The following is a 27,252-nucleotide window of genomic DNA, read 5'->3' on the forward strand; positions in this document are numbered from 1 at the left end:
CCCCGTGATCCAGCTTGGGACACGCCTGCCGACCAGGCGGTCGTGGCTAGCGGACAGTTACGGGTTACCGGTGTTGGCAGATCCGTCTGGCGTGGCCCCGGAGCACGGAATCTGCTGACGTGGACAGACGGCGGCCGTCCGCCCGCTCCAGCAGCGAGACTTGCTGATGCTGTCACCATGAGCTGCTGGTCCTTTCGCGCTTTAGATAAGCCGAGACCAAGCAGCAAGCACCCCGAGCGGCAGGCAGAGGGGGTCATGACCCGAGAGGGTTCTTGAATCTTGCGCTCTCAGCTGCCTGTACTTGCTTGGTACTATCTCCTATTTTCCGGACCAGATTCCATCATGGCCATGGGAGCTGTGCTCTCAGGTAGAAGCTTCGCCTCTCCGCTCTCTTCAGGTGACATTCGATTCTCAATGCATTTCTTATTTTCTTTACATTTTTTTTCCATCTCAGTTGGTCGATTTCCTGGTTTTATTCTAAGTAACTCCAAAATACTACAAGTGCATCTCCTGGTTCTTGCTACTGTTGGGGGCATGAACTTCACTTCACCATTGATCTCCTCTATGCTTCCTTACTCCAAGTTCTAGTTGGCAGCACCTACGGACTATGGTGGGATATGATGCGTGGGTGCTACAGAATTGACGGGTACTTTTGCGGTTTTGCAGTAAAGAAACATGAGATGAAGTATTTCACATCAACACAGAACAAGTGTGTGTGTTCATCGGTTCCTGGACAAAGATTTCATCGACACATTACTGGGACCAATCTTTTCCCGGCCCAAAGTCATTCAAGAAGCACTGCAACGGCAAGGCATCAGGTATCTGGGCGGTTTCAGACCCCTGTGCTGGAATCCTGCGGGGACCATCTGAAGATCTCCAGTGCAAGCATCAAGAGGAGAGTTCTATCCAGGGTTGAGTGCTTTCTCACTTCAGACCCAGCGAGCGGTGGTTCGCTAAAACCAAGGAGGCGGCAGAATTCCACCGCTACTACTTCGGAGAGCGCTTGTGTCCACCTGGAGTACAGAGTGCCCATCAGAAGACGCGCTGACTGCAAAGCCGAGCAGTATGGAATCACAGGGTCACCGTTGAGCCCTTCTGACGGTCCTGCTGATACAATTCTGGTTGGAGATACAAGCAACATTTCCCCCTGGTGGCAGCAGTTCCCAAAGCGCTGGACGATCGTTCTCCTTTGCTTCTTTGCGTTCCTGCTCTGCAATATGGACCGTGTAAGTTACAGACTAGTGCTTTGATTTCCATATACTTGTATGTGATAACAGCGTAAGGGTAGTAGTATTGCACACTAATCCTTGTCTTTTGCTCCCTAATGTCCTCAGCAATTGCTAACTTCTGCCAGGTCAATTTGAGCATTGCGATACTACCAATGGCGTCGGAGTTCAGCTGGAATCCAGCAACCGTTGGCCTAATCCAATCTTCTTTCTTTTGGGGCTATCTTCTTACTCAGGTCTGTTGATATTGCTTTGTAATTATAATCTGCTGATTGGTTTCTTACGGTGCATTTTGATACTATGTAGTTTCTGACAATTTCATTATGGAAATCGGTGCTGCAGATTCTTGGAGGCATTTGGGCTGACAGGTTTGGTGGCAAGGTAGTGCTAGGATTTGGGGTTGTATGGTGGTCAATTGCAACAGTTCTTACACCCCTTGCTGCCAAGATTGGGCTTCCATGCTTGCTCATCGCACGTGCCATCATGGGGATAGGCGAGGTTTTTGTGTCTTCTTCTTGCCTCTACATTATGTATTGTATTGTTACTTTGCATCGTCTGCTATGTATGAAATGTGAAGGGAGTTCTTGTCAGTCATAATCATCAGATATTCAGATACATTACTAGAAATTAAACCAAAAAAGATATCATTGTACTATCTAATATGCTTGACAGTATTTTCTAGAAATTTGTGCAAAACTTGAGCATTTGGCATCCAAGTTAGTTTTCTTATACTGTCAGTGGTTCAGGTGCAGTTAATAAATCAGGTTTCTTGCTGCCACAGTACAATGTAGGGGCTTTTGTTTTTACCTTTGGTTTCATAATTTTTCCAATATCTACGATTTTACAGGGTGTTGCCATGCCTGCTATGAACAACATCCTTTCCAAATGGATCCCAGTTTCAGAGAGGAGCAGATCTCTTGCTTTAGTTTACAGCGGAATGTACCTTGGTTCAGTCACCGGCCTCGCTTTCTCACCTCTGTTGATCAGCAGATTTGGTTGGCCTTCTGTTTTTTATGCATTTGGGTCCTTGGGAAGCGTCTGGTTTGCACTGTGGCAAACGAAAGTAAGTTACATCAAGAATTGCATTAGTTTATAATCCTTGTTTCGTACAAGTTGACTCAGTACACATTTGGTATAAAATTTTCTTTAGTTACCATTTAGTTTTATTTTATCTATTGACACGCATAAATGTCTCTTGAAATCAGCACACTACAACCTTTTTCCTTGTTGTCGTTCTCTTGTCTTTTCAGATATGGTACTTATTTCGTACTCAGCTAACAGCCCGTGTCTATGCTTGATTAGGCACACAGCTCTCCAGATGATGATCCAGAACTAAGCAAAGCTGAAAAGAGGCACATACTAGGTGGTAATGCCTTAAAGGAGCCTGTCACTTCCATACCATGGAGACTAATTCTTTCAAAGGCTCCAGTATGGGCTCTCATAATATCGCATTTTTGCCATAACTGGGGAACATTCATTCTTCTAACATGGATGCCCACATACTATAACCAGGTTGTTACAATTTTATGCTGTTAAATGTTTGGCATTCCCAATTCCTCATTGCTAATATCAGATAATGACACCACATCATGCCATTGATTGTGGTCCCAAAATGCCTGATAACCAGGTTTTGAAGTTTAATCTCACCGAATCTGGGCTGCTGTGTGTCTTGCCATGGCTGACAATGGCTGTTTTTGCGAATATCGGCGGTTGGATTGCTGACACTCTTGTTCAGAGAGGGATTTCTATAACAAATGTTCGTAAGGTAAGTCCTTGAGTGTTTTTATTTTCTTCATGGATGAATTTGTTGGAGCATTTATGCTGAGAACTAGTGATCTTGAAATACTTGTGCGCCATGTGTCTTTGCAGATCATGCAATCTATTGGTTTCCTTGGACCTGCCTTGTTCTTGACGCTGCTGAGCAAGGTCCGAACTCCAGCCATGGCCGTGTTGTGCATGGCATGCAGTCAGGTTTGATGCACTCCAGAAACACCATTCATGTGGATTTGTATGTAGCTTGTTTTTCTTCTTCTCTTTTTTGGAGATGTGTCTTAATGGTGTTACTGTCCTATTTCTTGGCAGGGGAGTGATGCTTTTTCACAATCTGGGCTGTATTCCAACCACCAAGATATAGGACCACGTTACGCGGTAATGACCTGATGTAGAATGTCACTGCTCTGTTCTTTGTTTTTACATAAGAAATTTTAGTGCCATCGCCTGTTGTATTGGTGTTCATTGCTTTTTTTTAAGGGTTTATGATCCGAGACAACTGCATCTAATTCGATAATGTCCCCGAAAACATTGGCAGGGGGTACTTCTTGGACTGTCAAACACTGCTGGCGTGCTTGCAGGAGTTTTTGGTACTGCTGCCACTGGCTACATTCTTGAGAAAGGTAAGGAAAACACGAATTCAAAAATAATTTCTGGAGACTTTTCATTGAAAGTTGTACATACCTGTTACTCCAAACAAGACAGGTCTGAATTAGGTAGCGGTGATCAGGTTGGGTGCTGACATAATCCAAGCTCCTTGAAGCAGCTTCTGAATTTGCTGTCGATGTAGCAGAATTACAAAGTTTCTTATCTTCATGCTATTAACTTCCTCCTGTCTCTTTAATTCGTTCTTTTGACTGGCAGGTTCTTGGGATAGTGTGTTCAAGGTATCTGTTGTGCTGTACATAGTAGGAACAGTGGTGTGGAATGTCTTTTCAACCGGAGAGAAAGTGCTCGAATGACCTGTGCTGTGGATAAAATTAACTGATTTTTAGATCCATTTTGCGGATAATACATTACAGCAGGGAAAGCTCTTCATGAGACAATAGTCGAAAACTCCATTGTTGGCTGGAGATATGATGTTTGGGCTACTGAAAGGATGAACCACAAACTAAGTGATGTAATAACCCAGGGAGTTTTGCTGAGAATTTGAGAACGTAGATTAGAACCAAATAAACATGTGCAGAATGCAGCCGCAGCGAGGGCACGCCAGATTTTGAAGCAAGCCTTTTGCATCTGTTTCTTGAGCAGTCCAAGACTCCGAGTCCAAGCTTGTGCCTGGTCCCCCATGCATCTTCTTTTCAATTTTTGTTGTACAATAGTGAGCGATGAAACTATGTGCTCAGCCTCCCTCCTGAGTTTTGAGGAAGGAGCCAAACAGTTGTGTAATGGTAGTAATATTATGCAAAAAAAAATTGAATGAAAATTCTTGCTTGTATTCGTCTCAGTTATCTTGAACGTAAATGTTTTTGCGGTGCAATTGCTCCGTTCGTTCCGATCCCGCATAATGATATTTTGTGAAGATGACACGATTTTTTTGGCATTTAGCGGACGAATCTGTCAGGTGATGAATTAAAAGTAGGCCGAACAGCAAATTTCATCTCTAAGTTTTGTCAGAGGCTCTGTTTCGTTTCTCACCTTTCTCATGAAATTAGCAATAATCTACCTTGTTTATGGGGTCCTATAATCACTGGTACTATACGGAGCATACCAAGCTAGCTAGTTTTTCTGTTCATCACACGATCCCATATTCCCATGTGCACATATCCAAAAGTTCGTATTACTCTCCATCCCCCTCATCATCTCAGGCTTCTATTTGACGAACCACCTCCTCTATATTTATAGTCCTCGGCTATGTCGGCTACGTGCTCACTTGTCTCTAGTCTCTGCTACGCGCTCACTTGGCTCTACTCCCTAAGAGCATCTTCGTCCAAACCTCATTCCCCAATCCAACTACCATACTGAGAGAGTTGGTGAAAAACAATGCTCCAACAAATTCCCTCTACTTTTCCCTCTTCCTAATAATAATTATTGGGACAACTTAATAATTCATCCTAACTCTTCCTAAGTAAATGAGAAGTTGTGACTCTCCCAATACGATAGTTGGATTGGGATGTGATTATTGTGACTCTCCCAATATTTATTAGAAACTGCTGGGATGCTCTATGGCCGCTCCACATTCTATTGGATTTACTTTTTCATCCGCTTGTTATTGCCTCTCTGTTGGTCTCATAGCTTCAACATCAAGAGTCATTAAATGTAAGTAGCCTCTCTTTATACCAGGCTAGTCTCGGTGCATATTTTCATCACACTGTTACCAAGACTATCATGTTATGTTTTCAACAAAATGAAACCGTCACTCTCAGCACACAATTTCATTGCACAGTTTCATAGATAGCCTGCATCATTTAATTTTTATATGGAGTTATGATCAAATGTGTCATGCAATGAAAAACTATAACATCCTCAATGCAAGTTTCATTGGATTTTATGGGACTTGGTAATTGTGCCAGCTGGATTTCATAGGGATGAAACTCTCTGTCGGATTTAGTAGCTTGACAATCCACCAGGGGGTTACCCAAGTGGTTGATTTGTAGGCATAGAGGATTGTGAGACAAGAACTCGAAGGTAATCACGAGAACACGAGGATTTAGATAGGTTCGGACCTCCGAAGAGTAATGCCCTACGTCTTGTATTTTGCTGGATTGTATTACTTTGCGCTGGTGCGTGGAATAGTAGAGTTGGCCTAGGGAGATGCCCTTGGCCACCTTATATAGGCTGGCGACCTAGGGTTACAAGTTGGTTTGAATCTAATCTAGTCGGTTGTTACATGGAAAGCAATCTGAGTCGGATTACAACAAACATCCCGCAATATCCGGGATGATTTCAATTGCCCGGTCTCTGTAACTTATGCTCCAAGTATCTTCACATCCTTGGCCCATACGTTTTGGTCGGGCGGGCCCACTTGTCAGGACCAGCCAGTATCCTGATCGGTGGGGACCCATAAGGTACCTATATCCCTTAAACCCCCGAGCGATGTGTAGGCGAACAGGAACTTAGACATCGCAGCGAAGCTTGAAATATAGTCGGCTGAAGCTACAACAGCGTCATAGTGACGGAGAGGCTACGCAGTGTTCAAAAAAGAAGAAAATCCGATTGAACGCAGAGCCATACGCAGAGCGAAGTCAAGTGTAGAGTTGATGGATGACGGGCATCCAGTAAGTCGAAGCGAAGGACATGGAGGGCGTCGCAAGACGCACTCCATATGGAGTATCGCCCGAGCATTGAAACGATTAGTATAATTGGTCCAATGGTCAAAAAGGAAAAGAAAATTGATCCCAGAAGCAGGTCCTAGTGCCTGAGCTCAAGGATAGGTGAAGCCACGGAGGTATGTCGACCAAAGGTAAGTGCCCAGCCCTCAAGTACGAGGACTGGCGGAGCCACGGAGGCACGCTAACCTGAAATAGGCGCCCAGCCACCGAGTACGAGGACTGATGAAGCTACGGAGGCACGCTGACCTAAAGTAGGTGCCCAACCCCCGAGTATGAGGATTGCCGGAGCCATGGAGGTATGTCGAGTCGCCTCCCACCCCAAGCCAGAGAGGTTGGCCGGGCGACGGGAGGCATGCCGAGTTATTTGCGGCGCCCAGCCCTCGAGTTGGGAGCTAAACGAGTCGTATAAGTACGCCGAGTCACCTCCCGCCCCGATCCAAAGAGGTCGACCGGGCGACGGGAGGCACGTCGAGTCATCTGTGGTGCCCAGCTCCCGAGCTGGGAGCTAGCCGAGTCATAGAAGCACACCAAGTCGCCTCCCGCCCCGAGCCAAAAAGGTCGGCCAGACGACGGAAGGCACACCGAGTTATTTGCGGCACCCAGCCTCTGAGCCTGAGAGCCGGACGAGTCAAGGAAGCACGTCGAGTCGCCTCCTACCCCGAGCCAAAAAGGTCGGCCGGGTGACGGAAGGCATGCTGAGTTGTCTGCAGCGCCCAACCCCCGAGCTTGGGAGCCGAACAAGTCGTGGAAGCACGCCGAGTCGCCTCCCGCCCCGAGCCAAAAAGGTTAGCCGAGCGACGGGAGGCACGCCGAATAGTTGTTGAGCTGTAAAAGGACAATACAAACATTATGTAACATAGTGAAGATCATTTAATAATTGAACAACTCAGAAGTTTAATTCGCTATAGAAGTAAATTCTTGCACATCCTGCTCTTGTAGGTCATGTAATTTTCCCGGGTAGTTAGCTTGTTATGTTTAAGCACCTAGCCCACTGACCACTGCTCACGGAGAGGACGGCTTATCTCAAGCTATAGCGCTGAAGCTGACTTGATGCTCGCATATAGGAGACGTGTAGGATGAGTCAAGGTTTCACGGATTAAAGCGTGTACTACACGAGTACTTTAGCAACCGTTAAGAGAGGATGTACAAGACATGAAGGAGATCGCAAAGTAGTCGGAACTGTGCAAAAAAGCGAGAGTGTGCATTGGGCACTCATAGGTCGCAGTCCCGACCGCCCGTGTAGTGGACAGACCAAGCTGTATGAGCAATCGGGGTGTGACCAAGATGGTCGGTGAAAGTCACATAGACACAGAGGAGCCGAGGCGTTCAGCGAAAGTCACGGAGACATGGAGGAGCCGAGGCGTATGTAGGTATATATTTGATTGTAAATAAGACTTATTTTGATTCGTGATCGAGTCGGAGAACCCGCATGTCGTCTTCGTGTTTAGGCTTAGAAGCCCTGAGCATCATCTTGGTCGTCGTGGTCAGTGGACAGTTGTTGATGAAGCAAACTAATCGGGGATTTGCCCCCGACTAGCTCCGCGTGGGGTCTGAGTCATTAGAGTTGTCCTCGGCGCGTCGGTGTCGAGTGTTGACGCTGCCTCCGAGTGCACCAGGTATGCACGAGCTGCGTCCCGCAGCATGCCGGCTTCAGGATTCATCGTCGGGTGCCTGGCAAATGCAACTCCAATCTATGCATGCGTGCAATCGGAACACAGACATTAGCCAACGAAAACAATTAAGGGTACGAATTGTTGACCTTGAATTAAACATAAGAACGAAAATCTGAAATAGAAAGAAAGGAGAATGTTCTTCTCGTACGTCTGTTGTGGAGGTTGGTGTTGCAGACGCTCCGGTAAGGCGGCGTCTTCCTCCATGCAACAGTGCGGCACCCATATTAGAGATGTCATGGCGGTCCGCGGCTCCTGCATGCTGTCCAACGAGCTGCTGCGGTCGACAGCTGCAAAGTGCCCGATGACGGCGATGGCAATGAAGTGCTCGACGATGATGATGATCGCTGGAGCTCCGGCGATGTCCTCAATTTAGGGGGTGTTTGGGAGCACTCCACTCCATAAAAAATTCTCCACTCTACTAATTTCGAAAATTTCGCAGCCAAACGCGTCTAGCTCCAGCAACTCCAGCTCCAGGAAAAAGGTGGAGCAGGGGGGTAGATCCACGTTTTTTGTGGAGTACCTCAAGAGGTGCTCCAAAAACCCCCTGTATAGACCTCCTCATGGAGTTGGTGGGTATTTACCCACCATTGCTACTCGTTACACAATACCGGTTCGTGAAATAAAAATAGTCCTCCCGTTGCCCTGTCCCACCCGCGCACCGACCCCGCCCGCCGCGCTGCCCGCCCGCCGCGCGGCCGGGGCGTAGGCTGGCCGGGGCGAGCTCCCCTGCAGCGGCGCGGCCGGGGCGCGCTCACCCTGCCCCGCACGCTCAGCGTCAAGGCGGTGGATGAGGTCTGGCGGGACTTTGTCTGCGAGGGCCCGGCACCGGGGGCTGCGGGCGGCGGGGCGGAGCCGTAGCCCAACCGGCAGCCGACGCTCGGGGAGATGACGCTGGAGGAGTTCCTGGTCAGGGTCGGCGTCGTCCGGGATAACCCCACCGCGGCGGCGATGGCGGCGGCGGCGGCGGCGGCGGTCCCCGCGCACCCGGTGGCTCCGCGGCCGATTCAGGCGGTCAGCAATGGCGCCTCCATCGTTTTCGGCAACTTCGGCGCCGCCAATGACGCCGGCGCGTGCGCGATGGGTTTCGCGCCGGTGGGGATTGGGGATTAGGCCATGGGCAACGGGCTCATGCTTGGGGTGGTCGGGATAGCGAGTGCTGCTGTCACTGTGAGCCCCGTGGATACGTCGGTGGCCCAGCTGGATTCCGTGGGCAATGGGAACAGGGACCTGTCCTCGTCCATGGCATCGGTGCCATACCCATTTGAGAAGAGAAGAGGAGAGGAGAAAATAGAAGAGTATGACATGTGAGTCCGTTCACAAAGGGTAAAATAGACCATTCACAACAAGTGCTCATGTTTTTGGAGCTGGAGCACTGCCATCAGCCAAACACGTGCAGCAGCTCCATGTTATTTTAGAGTTGGTGGAGTGGAGCTAGGAAAGTGTGGAGCTGGTGGAGTGGAGCTAGGAAAGTGTGGAGCTGGTGGAGTGGAGCTGGTTTTTCTGGAGTGGAGTGCTCCCAAACAGCCACCGTGCATGCTATTCCTCGTATAGAATAGATCCAAAGCAACTGGATTAGAGTAGAATAAAGATAAGAAAATAAATATGCTTCCTAATCATGCGATTAATTAGATCCAATCTAATTAGATTAGCAGCTAAAGATGAGAAAAAGCTTTGCGTGGGTAAAAAATAAGAAAGACTCTTCCCTATGAGCTAGTGTGTGTACGGATCCTGATCCATTTCATGCATGTTTTGGCAATTTATGATCAAAGCACAAGCTCGTGGCATCTTCATGCCTCGCGCACGTTGCGTCCAAGGCTAACAACTCGCGTAGGCCTGTGGCCGAGTGGTGCTTGATCCGGAGAAGATGTGTGCCGCTCGTGCAGATCGGAAAAAACAATTCAACATGTAATTACCTACCGCAAAACCAGATCAATCTGATTTCAACTTTAAGGACTTACCCGGTTAGGTTGGAGAGTGTGGGTGGGTGGGCGCTTACGAGAAAATCCTTCACGCTCTCGGGAAGGAAGATGACGCCGGTGTGGAATACCATCAAGCTCGCTGGGAGGATCTCATAATCACCCCTACCTGGCGCGTCAACTGTTGAATTTAGTAGCCCGGCAATCCACCAGGGGGTTACCAAGTGGTTGATTTGTAGACAGAGAAGATTGCGAGACCAAGAACTTGAAGGTAATCACAAGAACACGAGGGTTTAGACAGGTTCGAGCCTCCGGAAAGTAATACCCTACGTCCTGTGTTTTGCTAGATTGTATTACTTTGCGCTGGTGCGTGGAATAGTTGAGTTGCCCTAGGGAGGCGCCTTTGGCCGCCTTATATAGGCTAACGATCTAGGGTTACAAGTCGGTTTGAATCTAATCTATTCGGTTGTTACATGAAAAGTAATCTGAGTCGGATTACAACAGACATCCCGCAATATCCGGGCTGATTTGAATTGCCTGGTTTCCTTAACTTGTGCTCCAAGTATCTTCACGTCCTTGGCCCGCACGTTCTAGTCGGGTGGGTTCACTTGTCAGGACCGGCCAGTATCTTGGTCGGTGGGGACCCATGGGGTTCCCATATCCCTCACTCCCCTCTCCTATTTTCTCATAATTAGGTTGTGAAGTCAGCAAAATTACTGATGTGGCATAGAATTTAATGTTATGAAAACATCCTACGGCACCCACTAAGACTGGCATGAGAAACCATTGGAGTGGCACGTAACGAGCATGGAGGAGGTTCATCGGAACGAGTGGGCCACTTAGGTTGCACATAAGTTCTTATAACTAATAAAAAAGAGAAAAATATAATTTTTCATACATAATGACTAAACTAATAATGTCCGAGGCTAGCACGGGCACGTGAAAAAAGGCCATTTAGGATAAGGATCGGATACAGCACGCAAGACAACTATAGTTGGTATTAGGTTTTGGCCCATTTAAACACTAGATATGGCACAAATAGCTATTAGATTTGTTTTCTGTTGTTCCATGAATCATGTGATTTATTTTTATATCTAGTATGTATTTTTGTTCCACGAGTCACGCGGCTTGTTCCATGTGTAAATTGTTTTATTTCATGAGTCATATGATTTGTTCCATATGAGCAGTGGGGTAGGTTTGAGGGTGAAATTGACATTTTTGCCTTAAGAAAGTAAGGATTGTTTTGTAAATAATGGTTGAGGGGGATTTCATGCCATATATTTTATCAAGAGTAAATTGCACCCATCATACAATATTTTATAGGGCTGTATCACTTTGATCCAAGTTGCAAAATTTGCAACCGAATACATGAATTTGTCCAATATGTGCAAGTATGGCAACTGTAGCTTAGGTTACTATTATTAACTTTAAGACAAAAACCAAAAAATGGCATTCCTAGGCGCTTTTGCGCCACCTCCAGTGGCACTTTTTTTTTCTTTTTGAGTTGGTCAGATGCATTTGTCAATAAAAAAAATGCAAGCTGGGAATCAATTCCAAAACTATTGCATTATGATACGTGTCCATCTATACTTATTGGATCTGTAAGGCGCCAGCGCTGCGCCGCCGGTCCTGTCAGGCGCCAAGCGCCGCGCCGCCTCTCCAACATTTTTTTAGGATAGGCAAGGGTTCCTCCTAACCCTAGAACCACCCTAGAACCCTTGCCTATATATGTGTACGTGCTATGCACCTTCATAATCAATCTACAATTTCCCTATCCATATTTGCTTTCATAATATCATGAGTCTGGATTTCTACCCCGTTCCGCTTCTGCTTATCTAGCGCATCGCCGCCGCTATGGCCGGGTCTATGGCACTCGTCACCGAGCCGTCTGACGCGTAGTGCCACGCTAAGGAGGCTAGGCGCCAGGCCGATCGCGCCGCCGCCCTTACCCGCACCCTCCAGGCCGAACAGCTGGCGGCTGCTGTAGCCCAGGAGCGCGATGCCGCCGACGCCCGCCTCCGCGACGCCTGGCCCTTGTTGCCAAGGAGCGTGCGGCCGCCGAGGCGGCCGATTCGCCGCCGAGAATCCACGACGACGACGACGACCACAAGAGCTGCGCCATCCCCTCCGTCCATGACACCATGCTGCTCCAGAGGCCGCTGCCGTCTTGAACCTACACGCCTAGGTTGTTGCGGTCCGGAACATCCGTAGCCTCATCCCGATCATCGCTTCCACCAACTACGCCCGCTGGCGCGAGCAGTTTCTGCTCACCGTCGGGAAGTTCTCCCTCGACGCTCATGTGCTTCAGAACTGCCCCGTCCCTGGTCATCCAGATTGGGCGCGGATGGACTGCGTCGTCTGGTCTTGGATCTACGACACCCTCTCCAACGACCTCGCCGACACGGTGATGGCGCCCGGCGCCACCGCCCGCTCTATATGGTTTGCCATCAAGTACCAGTTCCTCGGCAACTGCGAGACACGCGCCCTCCTCCTCGACGCCTAGTTCCGCACCTTTGTCCAAGGCGACCTGTCCATCACCGACTACTGCAGGCGCCTGAAGGTCATGGTAGACGCCCTCAGTGATCTCAGCGAGCCCGTCACCGACCGGTCCATCGTCCTCAACGTCATTCGCGGCCCCAACGCCAAGTACACGGCCATCGGTCTCCACCTTCGTCGCGGCCGCCCGTTCCCGACGTTCCTGGAGGCCTGCAACTGGAGAAAAATAAAGCTCTTCGATAAACCGAGCCAAATAAGTGGTTGAAAATTCGTTAACCGCCATCCAAGATTAAAATTATATCTGAGTTATTTTTGTACTCAAAACCGGTCTACATTTTAGCACGTAGTATTTTCACTTGAAGTATTCGTATGAATCATCCCATCGCTCTTTTGTGTTTATTATTCTCTACATTTTCTCTCATCTAGTTTGAGATAAGTAATGCGCAAACAAGCTTATTGTTAACTTATTTTTCTAGCAACTAAAGATTTATATTGGCACATCGATCAAAGATAACTAAATTTGTTGCTTGGAATAATCATGTACTGAATATCACATTACGGAAAAGTTATTTGAGTGGTAGGCTTCAAACAAAATGTGAGAAACTTATGCTGTCTAAGGGCCTCTGTTGATTGTAATCCAGAACATATATTATGATATCTAGAAAAAAATCACAAATACTTAACATCTATACTAATGTGGCCTACAGGGCAGTAAAAAAATACTCATATATGTTTGTCCACGTGCTGGTTGAGAGCCATACAGTAAAATAAAATATACTCAATTTTTTTTGAATCACTAGTGAAAATAGTGAAAAATACGAATTTTAGAGCCTTCCTTCCTGCCACGGCGGAAAAATACGCTTGAGAGCCATACATGTTACCGTACATGCACACGTTTAACAAGTTTATATATCTATTTGTATGTTTTGCAACTTGTTGGACCAAATGGATACAACATACAAGTTGTTGTATGGCGGGCGCAATTTACTCTTTTATCAGTCTATAAAATAAAAAGGGGTGAATCTATCATATCATCCATCAATAAAAATCTAATGGTTCAACTTACTTGGAGGGGTTGAGTAGGGACTTCTACAGCATAGTCATTAATGTAGTTAATTGGTATACAAATCATTAATAAAATAGAGCAGTGAATATTGTCACGACAGTTCTAGGCTTGCAAAGACGAAATGAGCATTTTGGTACAAATATACGATCTTTTTTATCCACATAAGGTAAGAAAACTCCTCCGATGACACAAACAAATAAGTAAAATGCATGGATGTCCATTGTACTTGCTTGACTGTGTTGATACGGTCATTGACTCTCTAGCAATACGCATTCGGATGACATGGCATAGATTTGAGTAATGACTTGTGCTCCAGCATGGACAAATCAATATACCTTTCCATTTGTAATTTTTCCTTTTACTCCCCTCTCTTAATTCTCTTAATTCCATCTATAAACGTCGTCATATGCATTATGTTCTCTTAATTCTCTTAATTCCATCTATAAACGTCGTCATATGCATTATGTTGCCCACGTTTCTTTATTATGCGGATAAGATCGTGACTATCGTCGCCAGCGGCGATTTGCGAGCGGCGGCGGCAGGAAACAACGAACCCATGCGAGGAGCGAGGAGACTTCTATCCCTGGCTGATGATGGCTCCTGTCATCCAAATACGTATTGTTGGAGAGTCAATGACCGTATCGACAGATCCAAGCAATCTTAATGACCATAATTTACGCTTTTTTCTAAGTACGGTGGCTAAATTGAAACAAACTAACAATTATAATGACTGCTCATGCATTTTACTCCAAACAAATTATACCAAGTTATTGATCTAGTCCTGCTAACTATATATTATTATAGTATGCGTGACCTGTCGCGCATAAAGCAATCGCGCGACTCCCGATCCCTGCGTAGAGAAAACACCAATGGTACGCTTCTGTCCAGCATGCATGCGAGCAAAATGTCAGGACAAGCAAAGCAAATTTTTTTGTCGTCACGTGGAGAAATTCCTCGACTCGGGAGGAATAACTAATAAGACATGTAGTGATAGCGTGTGGATAATATCACTCTAATGTAATACCATTTACTTTGTTTACTTTGATCGGAGATAACTTTCTCAATGATATTTCGTTTTTTAATCTGATTGCACCGTTGTGTTCCTTATAATTTTATCTACAAAACAAGATTCACTTTCCATAGGTTTTCAAGTAATTTTATATTTACTATCAACTTATGTATAGGGGTAGTAGCAACTGATGTAGACATGATGTACCAATCTTATGTCAACTATGTAATCAATTTGTGTTAGACACTATGCAGCAACTTATGTACTAATAAGCTATATGAGTTTCAATAGCAAACATATGAAGAGATAATGTATCAACTTGTATTGCACGTTTATTTGGTGTCAACTTATATAAAGATAGTGTACTGACTCATGTTGCATGGTATGTTGTCAACTTACTGTAGAACCATACTACAACTTACGCCGTATTTTCGGTATTAACTTGTATAGAAAACCATGCAGTAACTTATATAGAGATAATATATGAACTTATATATGGTGCGACTTATGTATAGACTATATAACAGTTGATTTATAAAATAATCGTTATAAAATAGGTTTCATGGAACAAGTTTTTCCTATTGTATAAATTTTTTGTGTGAAACTCATTTTATCTATTTGAACACATTTTACGTAAAATATATGTTGTAGTCTATATGAAATATCATATAACATCTTTCATAGTATGCCATCTAGCAATTTACGTGCAAGATTTATTGTTAAGTTTACACGTAAGTTACTGCCACTATATATAAGTTGATGGAACAAATTAAATAACTTTAAAATATACGTAACAATGGATCTTGTTTTGTAGATGCTATTACAAGGAACAAAACGGTGCAAATACAATTAAAAATAGATATCAAATAAGAAGTTTATTACAATTTCATGAAATGAAATGGGCTGGAGACATCAATTAGCTTTCATGGTCCATCTGGCCGGCCCAAAGTTCATGCACGTGGAACAGACCCCATCAATCAAAGATCATATGCACGCATATGAAAGGGAACAGTCCATAACGCGGGACAGATTTAAGGGTGTTTGGATACGACGTAGATTTTAGGAGGGTTACATTAGATGTTCGGACGCTAATTAGGAGAACTAAATATGAGCTAATTATAAAACTAATTGTAGAATCCCTGTACTAATTCGTGAGATGAATCTATTAAGTCTAATTAATCCATCATTAGCAAATGGTTACTGTAGCACCACATTATCAAATCATGGACTAATTAGGCTTAATAGATTCGTCTCGTGAATTAGACTCCATTTGTGCAATTAGTTTTATAATTAGACTATATTTAATACTCCTAATTAGCATCCAAACATCTGATGTGATAGGTACTAAAGTTTACGAGGGTGTATCCAAACACCCCCTTACAACCATGCCGTTTAAACGCGTAACCACGCCGTATAAACGCGTATCTGGGCCAGCAGCCGTACGATAGATTTTTCCCAATACTTCCTCTGTTCCAAATTATTCCAAATTGTATGTGCATAATAATATCTATAAATTTATAAAAGTTAAAACACCTTACAATTTGAACGAACGGAGTATACTGAAAGCTGAGTAGAATTTGGTAGCAGAACTATTTTTTTCTCCTTGAATTACAAACCTTATGATTTTTTTCTAAAACAAAATTTGACAACCGGATGACAGGTCAAAATAATTGTTTGACACCTGGAATGACATGTTCTGGATAAATACCTAATATAGGCATAAAAATAAACATAACAATAATCTAGAACTTTTAGTTTCCCTCCAGAAAATATTTTTTGAAAGAAAAAGAGAAAAGAAATGAGAAAAAAAAAATGGAAAGCCCTTTACCCGCGGGGAGTGGTGGCGTCTCCCCGTTGGGAGGGAGGGGGGAGGGAATTGGACTTGCTTCGTCTCCTCCACCTTCTCCCCTCCGTCGTCGTCTCCTCCAATGCTGAGACTCTGGCGCGTTGCGTTGGGGGATTGACTTCGCCGTAGCACAATCCAATCGGCATCAGCTTCCCCACCGCTCCATGCCTCAGCGCGGCCGGCGGCGATGGGCGACGTCCCCGTTCCAGCCCAATCCCCAGCTCCCTTCCTCCTCCCCGACAGCGACATGACCTCGCGCCGCCGCCGCGAGCCCTCCGAGCCCCGCAGCGACAGCGACTGGGACGCTGGATCCAGCCGCGAGGGGTCCCCGGACTTCCTCCGCCGCGCGCCCGCTGCGCAGATCTCGCGCGCCTCCACCTCCTCCTCCTCGTCCTCCTGGCTCCGCGAGATCGAGCGCGACCGGGTGCGCCTCGTCAGGGAGTGGGTCCACATGGCCGCCCGCGACCGCGACGACGACACGGGGCCCCCGCCGTCCCCCGTCCCTGACCACGCGCGCAGGGACGCCCCCCGGATCCGTGGCCGCCAGGCGCGCCTCGAGCTCGTCATGCGCATGGCTGCCGACCGCCAGGCCGAGCTCCACCGCCTCTCCCAGCACCGCGCCGTCTCCGACTTCCCGCACCGCAACCGAATCCACGTCGGTGCTCTTCTTCCTTTCTCAACACACTGTTCCATTACTTGCTTATTACGCGCTGCTTTGCCTTTCGTTTCGGATTTCTGATACGATCAGAATTCCCGTCTAACGCAGGCACTGCTCCGGGGCCGGTTTCTGCGCAACGGCGGTCTGCCAGAGGAGAGGAGGCCCCCATCCGTGGCCGCAAGGGAGCTTGGCCAGCTGCGGCAGCGGCATCCTGTCTCCGGGTTGAGGTATGTGTCAGCTCGCGTGCTGAGACATGAATGTTGAGGCTCCTGCTGCTGCTTAATGGATGTATTATTATTATTATCTTTTTTTGGGGATAAATGCAAGTGCATACTGGACCAATGTGTCACTGTCACAACATTCCGATGCTGTAGTTGGACGGGTTACATCTTATAATGAGTTCATGATGCTTGATATTGCTTCAGCTGTTGCTTCATTTAGCTTTTCTGTTGATTTGCAAATGTTTTGCTTCGCGAAGCAAAAGCTAGTAGTATACAAAGAATGGTTACTTAGTAAGGGTTACGCTGTTATATGATGCAGGTAAAGCACTACAAGTTGTGTGTTTTAGTAATGTAAACTTTAATTCACTGAGCACCAGTGCTTAGCTGTATATTAGTGTTGCTCATATTGTATTATTGTCCATTTCTAACTCCAAAGTGCTAATTGTCATGCCATCCTCGCACGACAGTTTTGCTTGCCTGGCTTTGGTTTTCTGTTGTGTCAAATTACATATAAGTGAAGGCTGGTATTTTCCTTGTTTAAAAGCACACCATAAGTTTATACTAAATGTTTGAAACTTGAAAGCTATCCAGGCATTTGTCATCTTCTTACCTTCTTGCCATATTTGAAGCTTGGTGCCTTTTTAGCATAGACATGGAGTACATCTGTAGTTAGTTGGTTTTGGTTGTCCAAAGATATGGCTACATTCTTTCTAATATTTTGCTAGGACCTAACATATCAGCTAGATATATCGACTTGCAAGCCAAGCCACACGATTACTTTTGTTATATACGTTATTATCACCTTTTTTCTCTGATCATATTTGATAATTTCAAGCTGGCTCGTTCACTTACTATATGGATGAATCTAATTACTGCTGTTAAAATGTATTTTTGTAATGTTTTTCATCATGTGCTAAGTTGCTAAGTAAAATAATAATACTCATTAATTTTAATAACTAGAGAAGAGTTCCGCTTCAGATTGGAGAATCTTGTCCGTGGTCAAGCAGTTAGCCAAGCAGATGCTTCTTCAACTCATGATGTTGAACTATCTACAAATGATCATTCTGAATCAAGACCTCCTTCTGAAACTACTCAGGAGAGACATGAACAAACAAGCGAGAATATCAGTCTTCAGCAAATTGAAGGTACAGCAACAACATCAGGATTTGAAAGCGGCAGCCCTAGCGTTGCTGAAGTCTTCTGTGGATCTCATAGTCAAGTAGAAAGTCAGGAAGATTTGGAACAGGAGAGAAGAGATTGGCAACGATTTTCCCATGCTGTGATTGGAGAGGAATCTGAAAGAAGTTGGCGTGAGAATGCAGACATCTCATCCCGTGAGGGGACAGCAGTTGAGGATGATCACGACGATCGTCTTCCAGTAGCAAATGAAGAGTCAACCAGTGTTGATCGTCTTCCTGAAGCACACGAAGAGTCAATCAGTGATGATAGTCTTCCTGAAGCGCATGAAGAGCAGCATGATAGTGATCATCTTCCCGAAGTGCTTGAAGAATTGCATGATAATAATCACCTTCAGGAATCACATGGGGAGTGGAGCAGAGATGATCACCCTATAGAAGTATATGATGAGTGGCAGAGTGATGATCATCTCCCAGAAGTCAATGAAGAGTGGCAAGATGATGATGAGTCTAATGATACTGCCGACAATTGGCATGATAATACTTCTGACCAACCAATTGACCATGGTGCTGCTCTTATTAGAAGAGGTAACACATTCATCCCTGGGGATGACGAGAATGTGTATAGCACAGAATTGAGGGAACTTCTAAGCAGGTGATAGTTTCTTGCTTAAAGGAAGTTGGTATAAATAATTTATTTGCTGTTGGTCTAAATACTGATTTTTTCTTAATAATTATGCAGAAGGAGCGTTTCTAATCTTCTTCATAGTGCTTTTCGTGAGAACTTAGACCGGCTTATCCGGTCATATGTTGAACGGCAAGGTCGTGGTCCTCTCCCTTGGGATCTGGAAGGAAGTCAAGGAACAACTCCTGCCCCTAACTCACCAGATCAAAATCAGGAGCATCAAAGAGATGATGATGACCAGGAACTGCAGCACCCTGTTGACAGGCCTCCTTTAGTGATACCACCTCCACCTATGCCTCCTCGTCAGCCACTTTGGCATTCAGAGTTGCATCGTAATAATTGGATCAGGCAAAACATTCATCGTTCTTCTTCTGACATTGTGAGTTATTGCTTATGATATTCTTACCACAAATATTTATTTTTTACTTTGCTCAATTCATCTTTCTGGAGATTGGAATACATCTTTCTTTATTGTGAATTCATTAATAAACCGTATGTTGTAGGCTTTATTTGCAGTACTCTATTGCATTCACTCTTGTTTTTAGGTTACTCTTGTGGTTTTTTTTTCTCAAATGCGCAGGAGAGCTGGGTGTCATTTCATTAAGACTCTTGGGGTATTATTTTATGCGCACTTCACAGAAGCTTCTGAATTAAGCGTGGTAATGGCTCATTTATTTTGGTTTTTGTGTCCAGGAATGGGAGGCCATCAATGATTTAAGGGCTGATATGGCTAGACTTCAGCAAGGCATGAGCCATATGCAAAGGATGTTGGAAGCTTGCATGGATATGCAGCTAGAGTTACAGCGTTCTGTAAGGCAAGAAGTTTCAGCGGCCTTGAATCGTTTCATTGGGGAGCAAGGTTAGTAAATCCACAAGCTTTCTGTTTGCTACGTTTCCTCCAGGGTGGTTTGTTGCTTGAATTTAGAGAGGTCAGGGAAACAATCCAGAGAGAATCCTTGCATGTTTGCATGTAATCTCACCTTTGAAATTTGCTGGCTGACCTGTTGATTCTTGGTGTAGCTTAACTGATCTCTGTTAAGGTGTACAGAATCCTAAGGGGCCTAACTATAGTTTATCTTTCTTGAAACATATAGCAAGGATGTTGCATATTGGTGTTACTAATTATAGTTTCGAATTGGCACATAGCTTAGGATAATAAGGTTCTCTAAATGCATTACTTGTATCTTTATTCCATTGCATTGTGCAGCACTTGTCTGTGATATTATGTAATACTTGTTTGCATCCATATGGCAAGCAAGTGGTATACTACTGATTAAATTGGTCATGCTCGTAAGTAACTATGTCGTACTTGAGTTGGTATTTGTTTATATGGTTGAACAGAAAGGAATCATGTTCCTAATGCTTAGCTTTGCATTTCAGTAGCAATGACACTTCATACACCTGCCTAAGCTATGTGCTTAAATTTCAGGTGAGAGTAAAGAAATAATTGACGATGGTTCGAAATGGATAAATGTGAGAAAAGGGACCTGCTGTATATGCTGTGAGACTCCAATTGACTCCCTTCTGTACAGGTTGGCTTGCACTGATCACTTGTTATTTAGTGGATGAAAATGGTCTAGTCGTACTAGTCCATGAATAAAATCTGCATTGCGCTAACTATTGACTTGTTTGGGTGTTAACTGACCAGATGCGGACACATGTGCACATGCTCAAAATGCGCGAACGAATTGGTTCGGGGCGGAGGGAAATGCCCACTGTGCCGTGCGCCCATAATCGAGGTGATCCGAGCATACTTCATCATGTAGATACGTGGAAGAAAGCAAGAAGATAGAGGAAACATTTGGTGTTTGTGGGCGCAGGTGTGGAGTTGTTAGTGGGTGGTGTATGGTTGTATTCAATTTTGTTCGTTCTATCTAATTCTTTGGGGGTTTGGGGGTTCCTTTCATTTTTGCCCTGCCCAGCCCTGCCGCGGTGTAAGTAATGTATGGTTTTGGGTGTGGCGGCAGATGGGGGAGGTGGCCTTCTCTGATTGAGACTTGGGTCACTACTAATTTTTGTTTCACAGCGACTAATGGGGTTGGGGTGGGTTGGAAAATGAGATGGAGAAATGAAGCAAGTTACTGCTTATCTTGTTTGTACAGTACAGAGCAGTTCAGCTTCGTCGCCTTGGAATGTTGCGTTTGCAATTTTGCTGTGATCTTCGATTCCTTTGGACATGGGATTTCATGTCTCTACTTTGTACTACATTGATGTGCTAGTGGTGCTTGTATGTGCATCTGAAGCTAGTACGTTTTTTTGGGAGGAAGTAGGGAATTTTAACAATTGTGAGGAAATGACGGCAATGTCCCAAGATATCCTTGCCCTACCTATTGGGATCCCCATTCATTGTTCATCTACTGTGAAAAGCAAGCAGAATGATTTCGTTTGCAAGCCCAACAAAATTGGTTTGGCGGTCCATTGCGGCCCATGAAGATTCGGGGCTTCGGCAGAGAGAGCAGAGCACCTGTGTGATCTGTGGGCGGGCCCATTGTCAGCGAGAGATTCACGACAGTAAAGGAGCATAGCATGTCCATCCAGGGTCCAACTTCCCACGGTGAAGACTGAAGAAGAGAGCGGCGGTACGGGGGGAGTAGCGAAGAGAAGTTTCGCCGCTCGCCAGTGAGTGGGCAATCCTTCACCACCATGGCGGCTCCGGCGGCCAGCACCTCCGTGTCCGAATCCGACGACTCCGACTCCGACTCCTCTCAGTTAGTCACTCTCTCTTTCTCTCTCTCCCCCAAGGGCCGGACCCTTCCGATTCCCCGCAACCCCGAATTCAATCTACTCCATAGGTGACGATCGATTTGGTTCGCTTCCCTTTTGTGGAGTTGAAGTTGGGTGTTCGCCAGAATGGGGATCGCATTTCTGCTTGCGCGCGCGGTGTTTGCTGTTGCGGGGATTGATCTCGCTCTTCCGATGTTGCAGGTGCAGCGAGGCAAGCACATGGGATTCTCAAGGTACTTCATACAACTTGCTGCTCCCCTCCACTCCTCTCCCCCATTTCTGTTTGCTCCCAGCATGTCTGTGATTTTGGTGCCGCGGTTTGCATTGCACAGAGATGCAGTGCCTGGCCTGCATTGCGGTTCAGGCTTCCGTGCGCAAACGGACCCTTCGCTAGAGAAATTAAGCAGCCAAAATGGATTTCCTGTTTTCCAACTCTTTTTTTTAATGTAAATGTCGATCCATCCCAGAATTATTTTAGTACGAGCTACAGTGGGGATGGGGGAATGCAACTATAACCAGTTTTTGGCAGTGGGGAATTATTATTTTGTAACGACAGAATATTTGTCACTATTATACGTGTAAGTATCATATCCTTAGATTTGAATTTTGGGTTGTTTTATACGCAAGTGTTTCCTGTCTTCCCCTGTGCAGTGTTACAAAGGCACGCTGAATGTCTGGAGCTGGAGGAGTTGGCAGCAATCTCAGTCAATCCTGCTCTGCTTCGAACTCTCAATCATTTGCTTCTTGAGGTGTATGCCATTCTGCGTCCGAAGCCACTTGACTATGGCCAGCGCAACACCTTGGTTGATGCCTTCAGGAAGATTACGAAACGAATATTTGGTATATTTCCATTTCTTGTAGTTGTGAGTTGTGACTATTCGAGTATTTGAATATTGCCATGAACTTCTAGCCTCCAAATTTACCCCTACTAAGTATTTGAATATTGCCATGAACTTCTAGCCTCCAAATTCACCACTACAAGTAATATAAAAATGCTGACTGGTGAATGGTGACTATTTATATAATTTGTGATTAATCTCTTTCAACAACTCTTCATTTTTGACTCTGTGAAGTCAGTCACCCCTGGGGGAAAGAATATATAGGTGATTCTGCCATTCTGGTCTACAACACCTACGATTATGATAGTCATAGATTATGTCCTGGCCTTATGCGTCAAATATCTTTGGTAACATCATGATATCATCATGTACCAAATGTTGTTTCAACATGTACTGCTTTAAAGAATTCGAAAACACATACATGTCATATTGATCTATTTCTAATCAGATGGAAAAGCATACAACTTTATTGGGTGGTAAAACTACTAGCAGAGGACTCTTGTTGATGTGCAAATCATATATCAGTTGCATGTTATGTGGTATTTTAACGAGGGGTGTGTGTGGGTGTGTTGTATTTGAACCTTTTTTCTATCTCAATTGTGCAGTTCTTCTGCATGTTTGCAAAAAAAAAAAAAAGAACACTGTTATTTTGATTGTTATTTCAACTTCTGTCTCTTGCATGTTTCTTTGACCTTTGTTTATCATAACTTTCAGGTAGCAACGATGGGTTTCCAGTTGTGGAACCATTTGGATCATTCACGATGGATTTATTTACTCCTCGTAGTGACCTGGACCTCTCTGTCAATTTCAGTGCTAATACTGATGATCGATATACTCGCAAGCAAAAGATTTCTGTAATCAGGAAATTTTCCAAAGTTCTATATTCTCATCAGAGTAAGTATTTCCTTAAACAGAATATTTTCAGATATTCATTGCACACCCATTGATCTTTGTGAACAATCCATCCTTTTCTTATATGAATATGATATATCCAGGGAATGGAATTTTCTGTGGGGTTTTACCTGTTGTAAGTGCTAGGGTGCCTATTCTGAAGGTTATTGATTGTGGCACAGGGATTGAATGTGACATTTCAGTTGAAAATAAAGATGGCATGACAAGGTCAATGATCTTTAAATTTGTTTCCTTGCTTGACGAAAGGTTTCAGATACTAAGTTACTTGGTAATGCAATCTTCTTTTCCTTTCTAATTAGTAACTTAGCAAAGTCATATGATCAACTTGAAATCATGTGACAACAATCTTGTCATTTTCCCATTTTTTCCTCAGGTTAAATTCTGGGCTAAAGTACATGATCTGAATAGCCCAAGAGCACTAACAATGAGCTCCATGTCAATCATTTCATTAGTTGCTTTCCATTTGCAGGTACCATGGGTTTATTATTATTTTGGTCTGGTTATTAAATTGCAACCAACTGTTTCCCTACATTTTGTTTTTATTAATTGACTTGCTTATCAATCTGTAAATTTGAAGGCAAATTATCTTTAGTGTTGACTAATGTTTGATAGGCTAGGTTAGTGTTGACGCTTTTTTGGGGCCAACACACGAACGCACTCTAGCGTGCAGCGCGCGGAGGAGCTCGATGCAGCGCCTCTGCACAGGCCGGTCAGACCGGTTTGATGGACCGGTCAGACCGGTTCGCCGGTGAGCTCGGCGGTAAACCTTCGAACGCTCGCCTGGGAAGGATCCCGTTGGGGCAAGCGCACGCAGGGTTGCTCTAGGATCGGAAGGCCACCTAGAGCGCCTTCAAACGTCACCGAGACGAAGGAAGAACAACAAGTAGTAGATTGGAAAAGCTTGGGCAAAGAATAAAGGAAAAGATACAAAAATAGTAGATTGGTTTTTGTCGATTGGGTTCTGTTGTCCTCAATCGGCCGAATCCCCTTACATTTATAGGGAGGGAAGGTCTTACCCACGTAGGAGTCGAAACCCTAATACAAATCGTGTCAAATTACAACTCCTACTCGGATTACACAGATGCAAACCGGTTAGACTGGCCTAGGCAACCGGTCTGACCGGTCTGCCCGGGTGCAGATCTTGCGAAGGTCGTATCTCCCTCACCCGAACTTCAAATCGAACGTTTTATATATGAATCTTGATCTACTCGACGAGATCTACACAATGGTGGAGTCAAATCTTCATTTGGAGCACTTTGATCCATCCGGTCTGACCGGTTTGGTCAACCGGTCTGACCTGTCTGCATGGGGTGCTGATCTTCCCGAGGGCATAACTCTCTCATCCGAAGTCCAAACCGGACGTTCCATATATGAATTTGATCGTCTCAACGAGAGCTACGCCATGGTGAAGTCCAATTTGCATTTTGGGAACTTTCCCCAAACCGGTCTAACCGGTTGGGAGACCAGTCTGAACAAATCTGACCCGATTCTCCCAAGCCTGCCACTTTTGGGCGTCAACAGTTAGAAAACATGGTAGATGCCCTACTACACTTCCTCAGTCTGTATTCTTTTGCTACACTTCAGACTACTGCATTTTGTGTACCAGAAATTGCATTTTTGTTCCCTTCACCTTTATGGTAGTGCGAATATTGAGCCGTGGCTCGTTAGATGCACGTCTAAGAAAATAAGCACCAGTATTTTGTATTTCATTCTTTCTTTAGCTGAATAAGTTTAAATTGAATCTTTGTGCAATGTGCAGTGCAGACCCGATGTCCTCCAATATTGCCTGCGTTCTCTGCCTTGTTAAAAGGTTATCTTCTGTCATGCTTGCTCTTTGTTTTTCCTTTTATTGGCATCATTTTGCTAACTTTCTCACATTGAAACTGAAGATAACTGTCTAGATTCTTGCTCTTACAGATGGTTTAGATTGTGCAAGCGTTGAGAGGAACATTGTACTGTTTAAGGAGTTTGGGAGCAGAAATACAGAATCTGTGGCTGAACTGTTTGTGTCACTGATTAGTAAAGTGAGTAATTATAAGGTTCACCTTCTACTTATGTTCGAAGTGGAAATTACTTTCTGTAATTGAATCTATAAGAACATGTTGTACCTTGTTATGTTGGATGTCTCTTCTAACATACACAACATAGGTCCTTTTAGAACCCACAACAGATTTGAGTTAGACATGCTCGAATTATATCTGCAGAAATTCTCTTATTTACCCATGGTGACATTGTAGCCAGGAATTATGATATGATAGCTTTTGCATTTGCCGACATTGTGGCGATGTACTGTTCCCCTGAACCTTAGCAAGTTTATTTTCCCATTTTTGTCAGTATTGCATTGGTCTGTGTGTTAAGAATTATTTAGTGATTTATATTCCTATTAGTTTGCCCTGTTTTCTGCAACGGTACCAGGTTTCACTTTTTTTTGTTTGCACATTATTGCAAATAATTGTGCTCACTACTAACGCCAAAATTTGGCCTTGTCCTGCAGCTGTTATCAGCAGAGAGTTTATGGGAGCATGGGTTGTGTGCTAGCAATTTTGAAGCGTCATGGATCTCCAAGACATGGAAGAAGGGAGTTGGCAATTTAAGTGTAGGTATTCATGCATCGGGTACTAACAAGTAGCAAAGGTTAGGCTCTTACCCTGAAAAGGCAAACAACAATATTTTTGCTTCTGTTTGTGCAGGTTGAAGATTTCTTGGACCGGTCGCAAAATTTCGCAAGGTCGGTGGGGAAGGTGCAGATGCAGAAGATCTGCAAATGCCTTAGACAATGTGCTTTGAATTTGTTGGATTTCATGAGGGGGAAAGTGAACACACAGAAGCTGAAGACCCTTTTGTTTGGGCGCCTTAGCCCAGATGAGTTGGTCAGCAAACCTCGTTTGAAGCATGGCAAGAGAAAAAAGAAGCGTGAACTTTTCCCGCAGGGTGGATATGCATTCCAAAAGAGAGCAAAACATGGTGGTGATGCTGCAACCAGTAGTGACTTGTTACCCGCTCCTGCGTCTGACAAGGTCTTTCCTCCTGCCCGGCATGATCGAAGCCCCATCCAGCAGTCTAGCATTCATCATTTTGTGCCCGTTATTCCATGGCCTCGTATCATACCTTCTGGTTTTGGCTACGGGTCATCGCTTGAGTTTCCATCCATAGCTAGTCCTCACCCTGGCAAAGGAATACTTGGCAGGCCGCCAAGTAACCCCGGCAAGGGGATACTGGGCAGGCCGCCAAGTGATGTAGTTCCCTTGAAACCAATGGAGCTCAACTAGTTCAGGGACAGCAAGGTCCACATGTCCCGACGCCACGCCGGCATACATTTCAGCAGTCATGTCGCAGAGCTTATGAGGAGCCGGTGATGACAGCTGCAAGTAGAGCTTGGGTTGTGTTGCTTTAGATTAGATTAGTGTGCTAGTTAAATGTCTGAGATGCAAAAGCTCAGGATGTGCTGTAGCAGCTAATATGTTCCTCTGTCAACAGAGCCTTACTGGCTCATTTTTAATTACTCTGGTCTCACGTGCCAGAGACACAGGTAATTGACCCTGGCATGGTACTCGATCGATGAGCTTCAACGTGGTGTTTAGCTTGTTGTTATTTTTTTTTGACGTGGGCTTGTTCTTTTTGAGGGGAAGCTAGCTGGTGATTGCAGTTGCAACCCTGCTGCGCCAGCAGTAAAATGCTATCTGGTGAAGGCCGGTGATTCCTATGCATGGCATCCACAATGTATGCGTGGAGCGTCAGGTGAGGTGACACCGCGACAGCGCCTCCGGCGATTCTTCCTGGAGATATATATTCGTTAGGTGTAC

General features: G+C 45.0%; 2 protein-coding genes and 1 pseudogene across 2 annotated transcripts; all 3 read left to right on the forward strand.

The window, feature by feature from the left end:
• The first annotated feature begins 176 nt into the window (after nt 1-176).
• On the forward strand, nt 177-4,434 carry LOC117843452 (probable anion transporter 4, chloroplastic). Its single transcript, XM_034724037.2, has 11 exons — nt 177-397; nt 667-1,226; nt 1,355-1,462; nt 1,569-1,724; nt 2,074-2,289; nt 2,529-2,738; nt 2,854-2,991; nt 3,096-3,197; nt 3,309-3,374; nt 3,535-3,619; nt 3,861-4,434. Exons 1-11 carry the CDS (start codon nt 343-345, stop codon nt 3,956-3,958), a joined length of 1,794 nt encoding a protein of 597 aa, XP_034579928.1. The 5' UTR covers nt 177-342; the 3' UTR covers nt 3,959-4,434.
• A 3,742-nt stretch (nt 4,435-8,176) lies between these two features.
• LOC117844137 (uncharacterized) lies at nt 8,177-12,360 on the forward strand (annotated as a pseudogene).
• Nucleotides 12,361-16,269: 3,909 nt separating this feature from the next.
• LOC117844138 (uncharacterized) lies at nt 16,270-27,040 on the forward strand. Its single transcript, XM_072291811.1, has 17 exons — nt 16,270-16,929; nt 17,041-17,159; nt 18,114-18,944; nt 19,032-19,353; nt 19,668-19,833; nt 20,404-20,506; nt 20,623-20,736; nt 21,542-21,682; nt 21,900-21,931; nt 22,350-22,538; nt 23,252-23,431; nt 23,533-23,717; nt 23,823-23,918; nt 25,214-25,259; nt 25,367-25,473; nt 25,944-26,045; nt 26,140-27,040. Exons 1-17 carry the CDS (start codon nt 16,462-16,464, stop codon nt 26,716-26,718), a joined length of 3,780 nt encoding a protein of 1,259 aa, XP_072147912.1. The 5' UTR covers nt 16,270-16,461; the 3' UTR covers nt 26,719-27,040.
• The last annotated feature ends 212 nt before the right edge of the window (nt 27,041-27,252 follow it).

Source organism: Setaria viridis, chromosome 2 (assembly GCF_005286985.2).
Source record: "Setaria viridis chromosome 2, Setaria_viridis_v4.0, whole genome shotgun sequence".
In the NCBI taxonomy this organism is placed as follows: domain Eukaryota; kingdom Viridiplantae; phylum Streptophyta; class Magnoliopsida; order Poales; family Poaceae; genus Setaria; species Setaria viridis.

Bases quoted from the DNA above. Each gene is read 5' to 3' on its own strand.
- LOC117843452 (XM_034724037.2), top strand. From the start codon at position 343: ATGGCCATGGGAGCTGTGCTCTCAGGTAGAAGCTTCGCCTCTCCGCTC. The intron at 2,290-2,528 runs GTAAGTTACATC...ATGCTTGATTAG, and splicing joins TTGCACTGTGGCAAACGAAA to GCACACAGCTCTCCAGATGA. The intron at 2,992-3,095 runs GTAAGTCCTTGA...GTGTCTTTGCAG, and splicing joins CTATAACAAATGTTCGTAAG to ATCATGCAATCTATTGGTTT.
- LOC117844138 (XM_072291811.1), top strand. From the start codon at position 16,462: ATGGGCGACGTCCCCGTTCCAGCCCAATCCCCAGCTCCCTTCCTCCTC. The intron at 20,737-21,541 runs GTAGATACGTGG...TGAAGACTGAAG, and splicing joins ATCCGAGCATACTTCATCAT to AAGAGAGCGGCGGTACGGGG. The intron at 23,432-23,532 runs GTAAGTATTTCC...TGATATATCCAG, and splicing joins AGTTCTATATTCTCATCAGA to GGAATGGAATTTTCTGTGGG.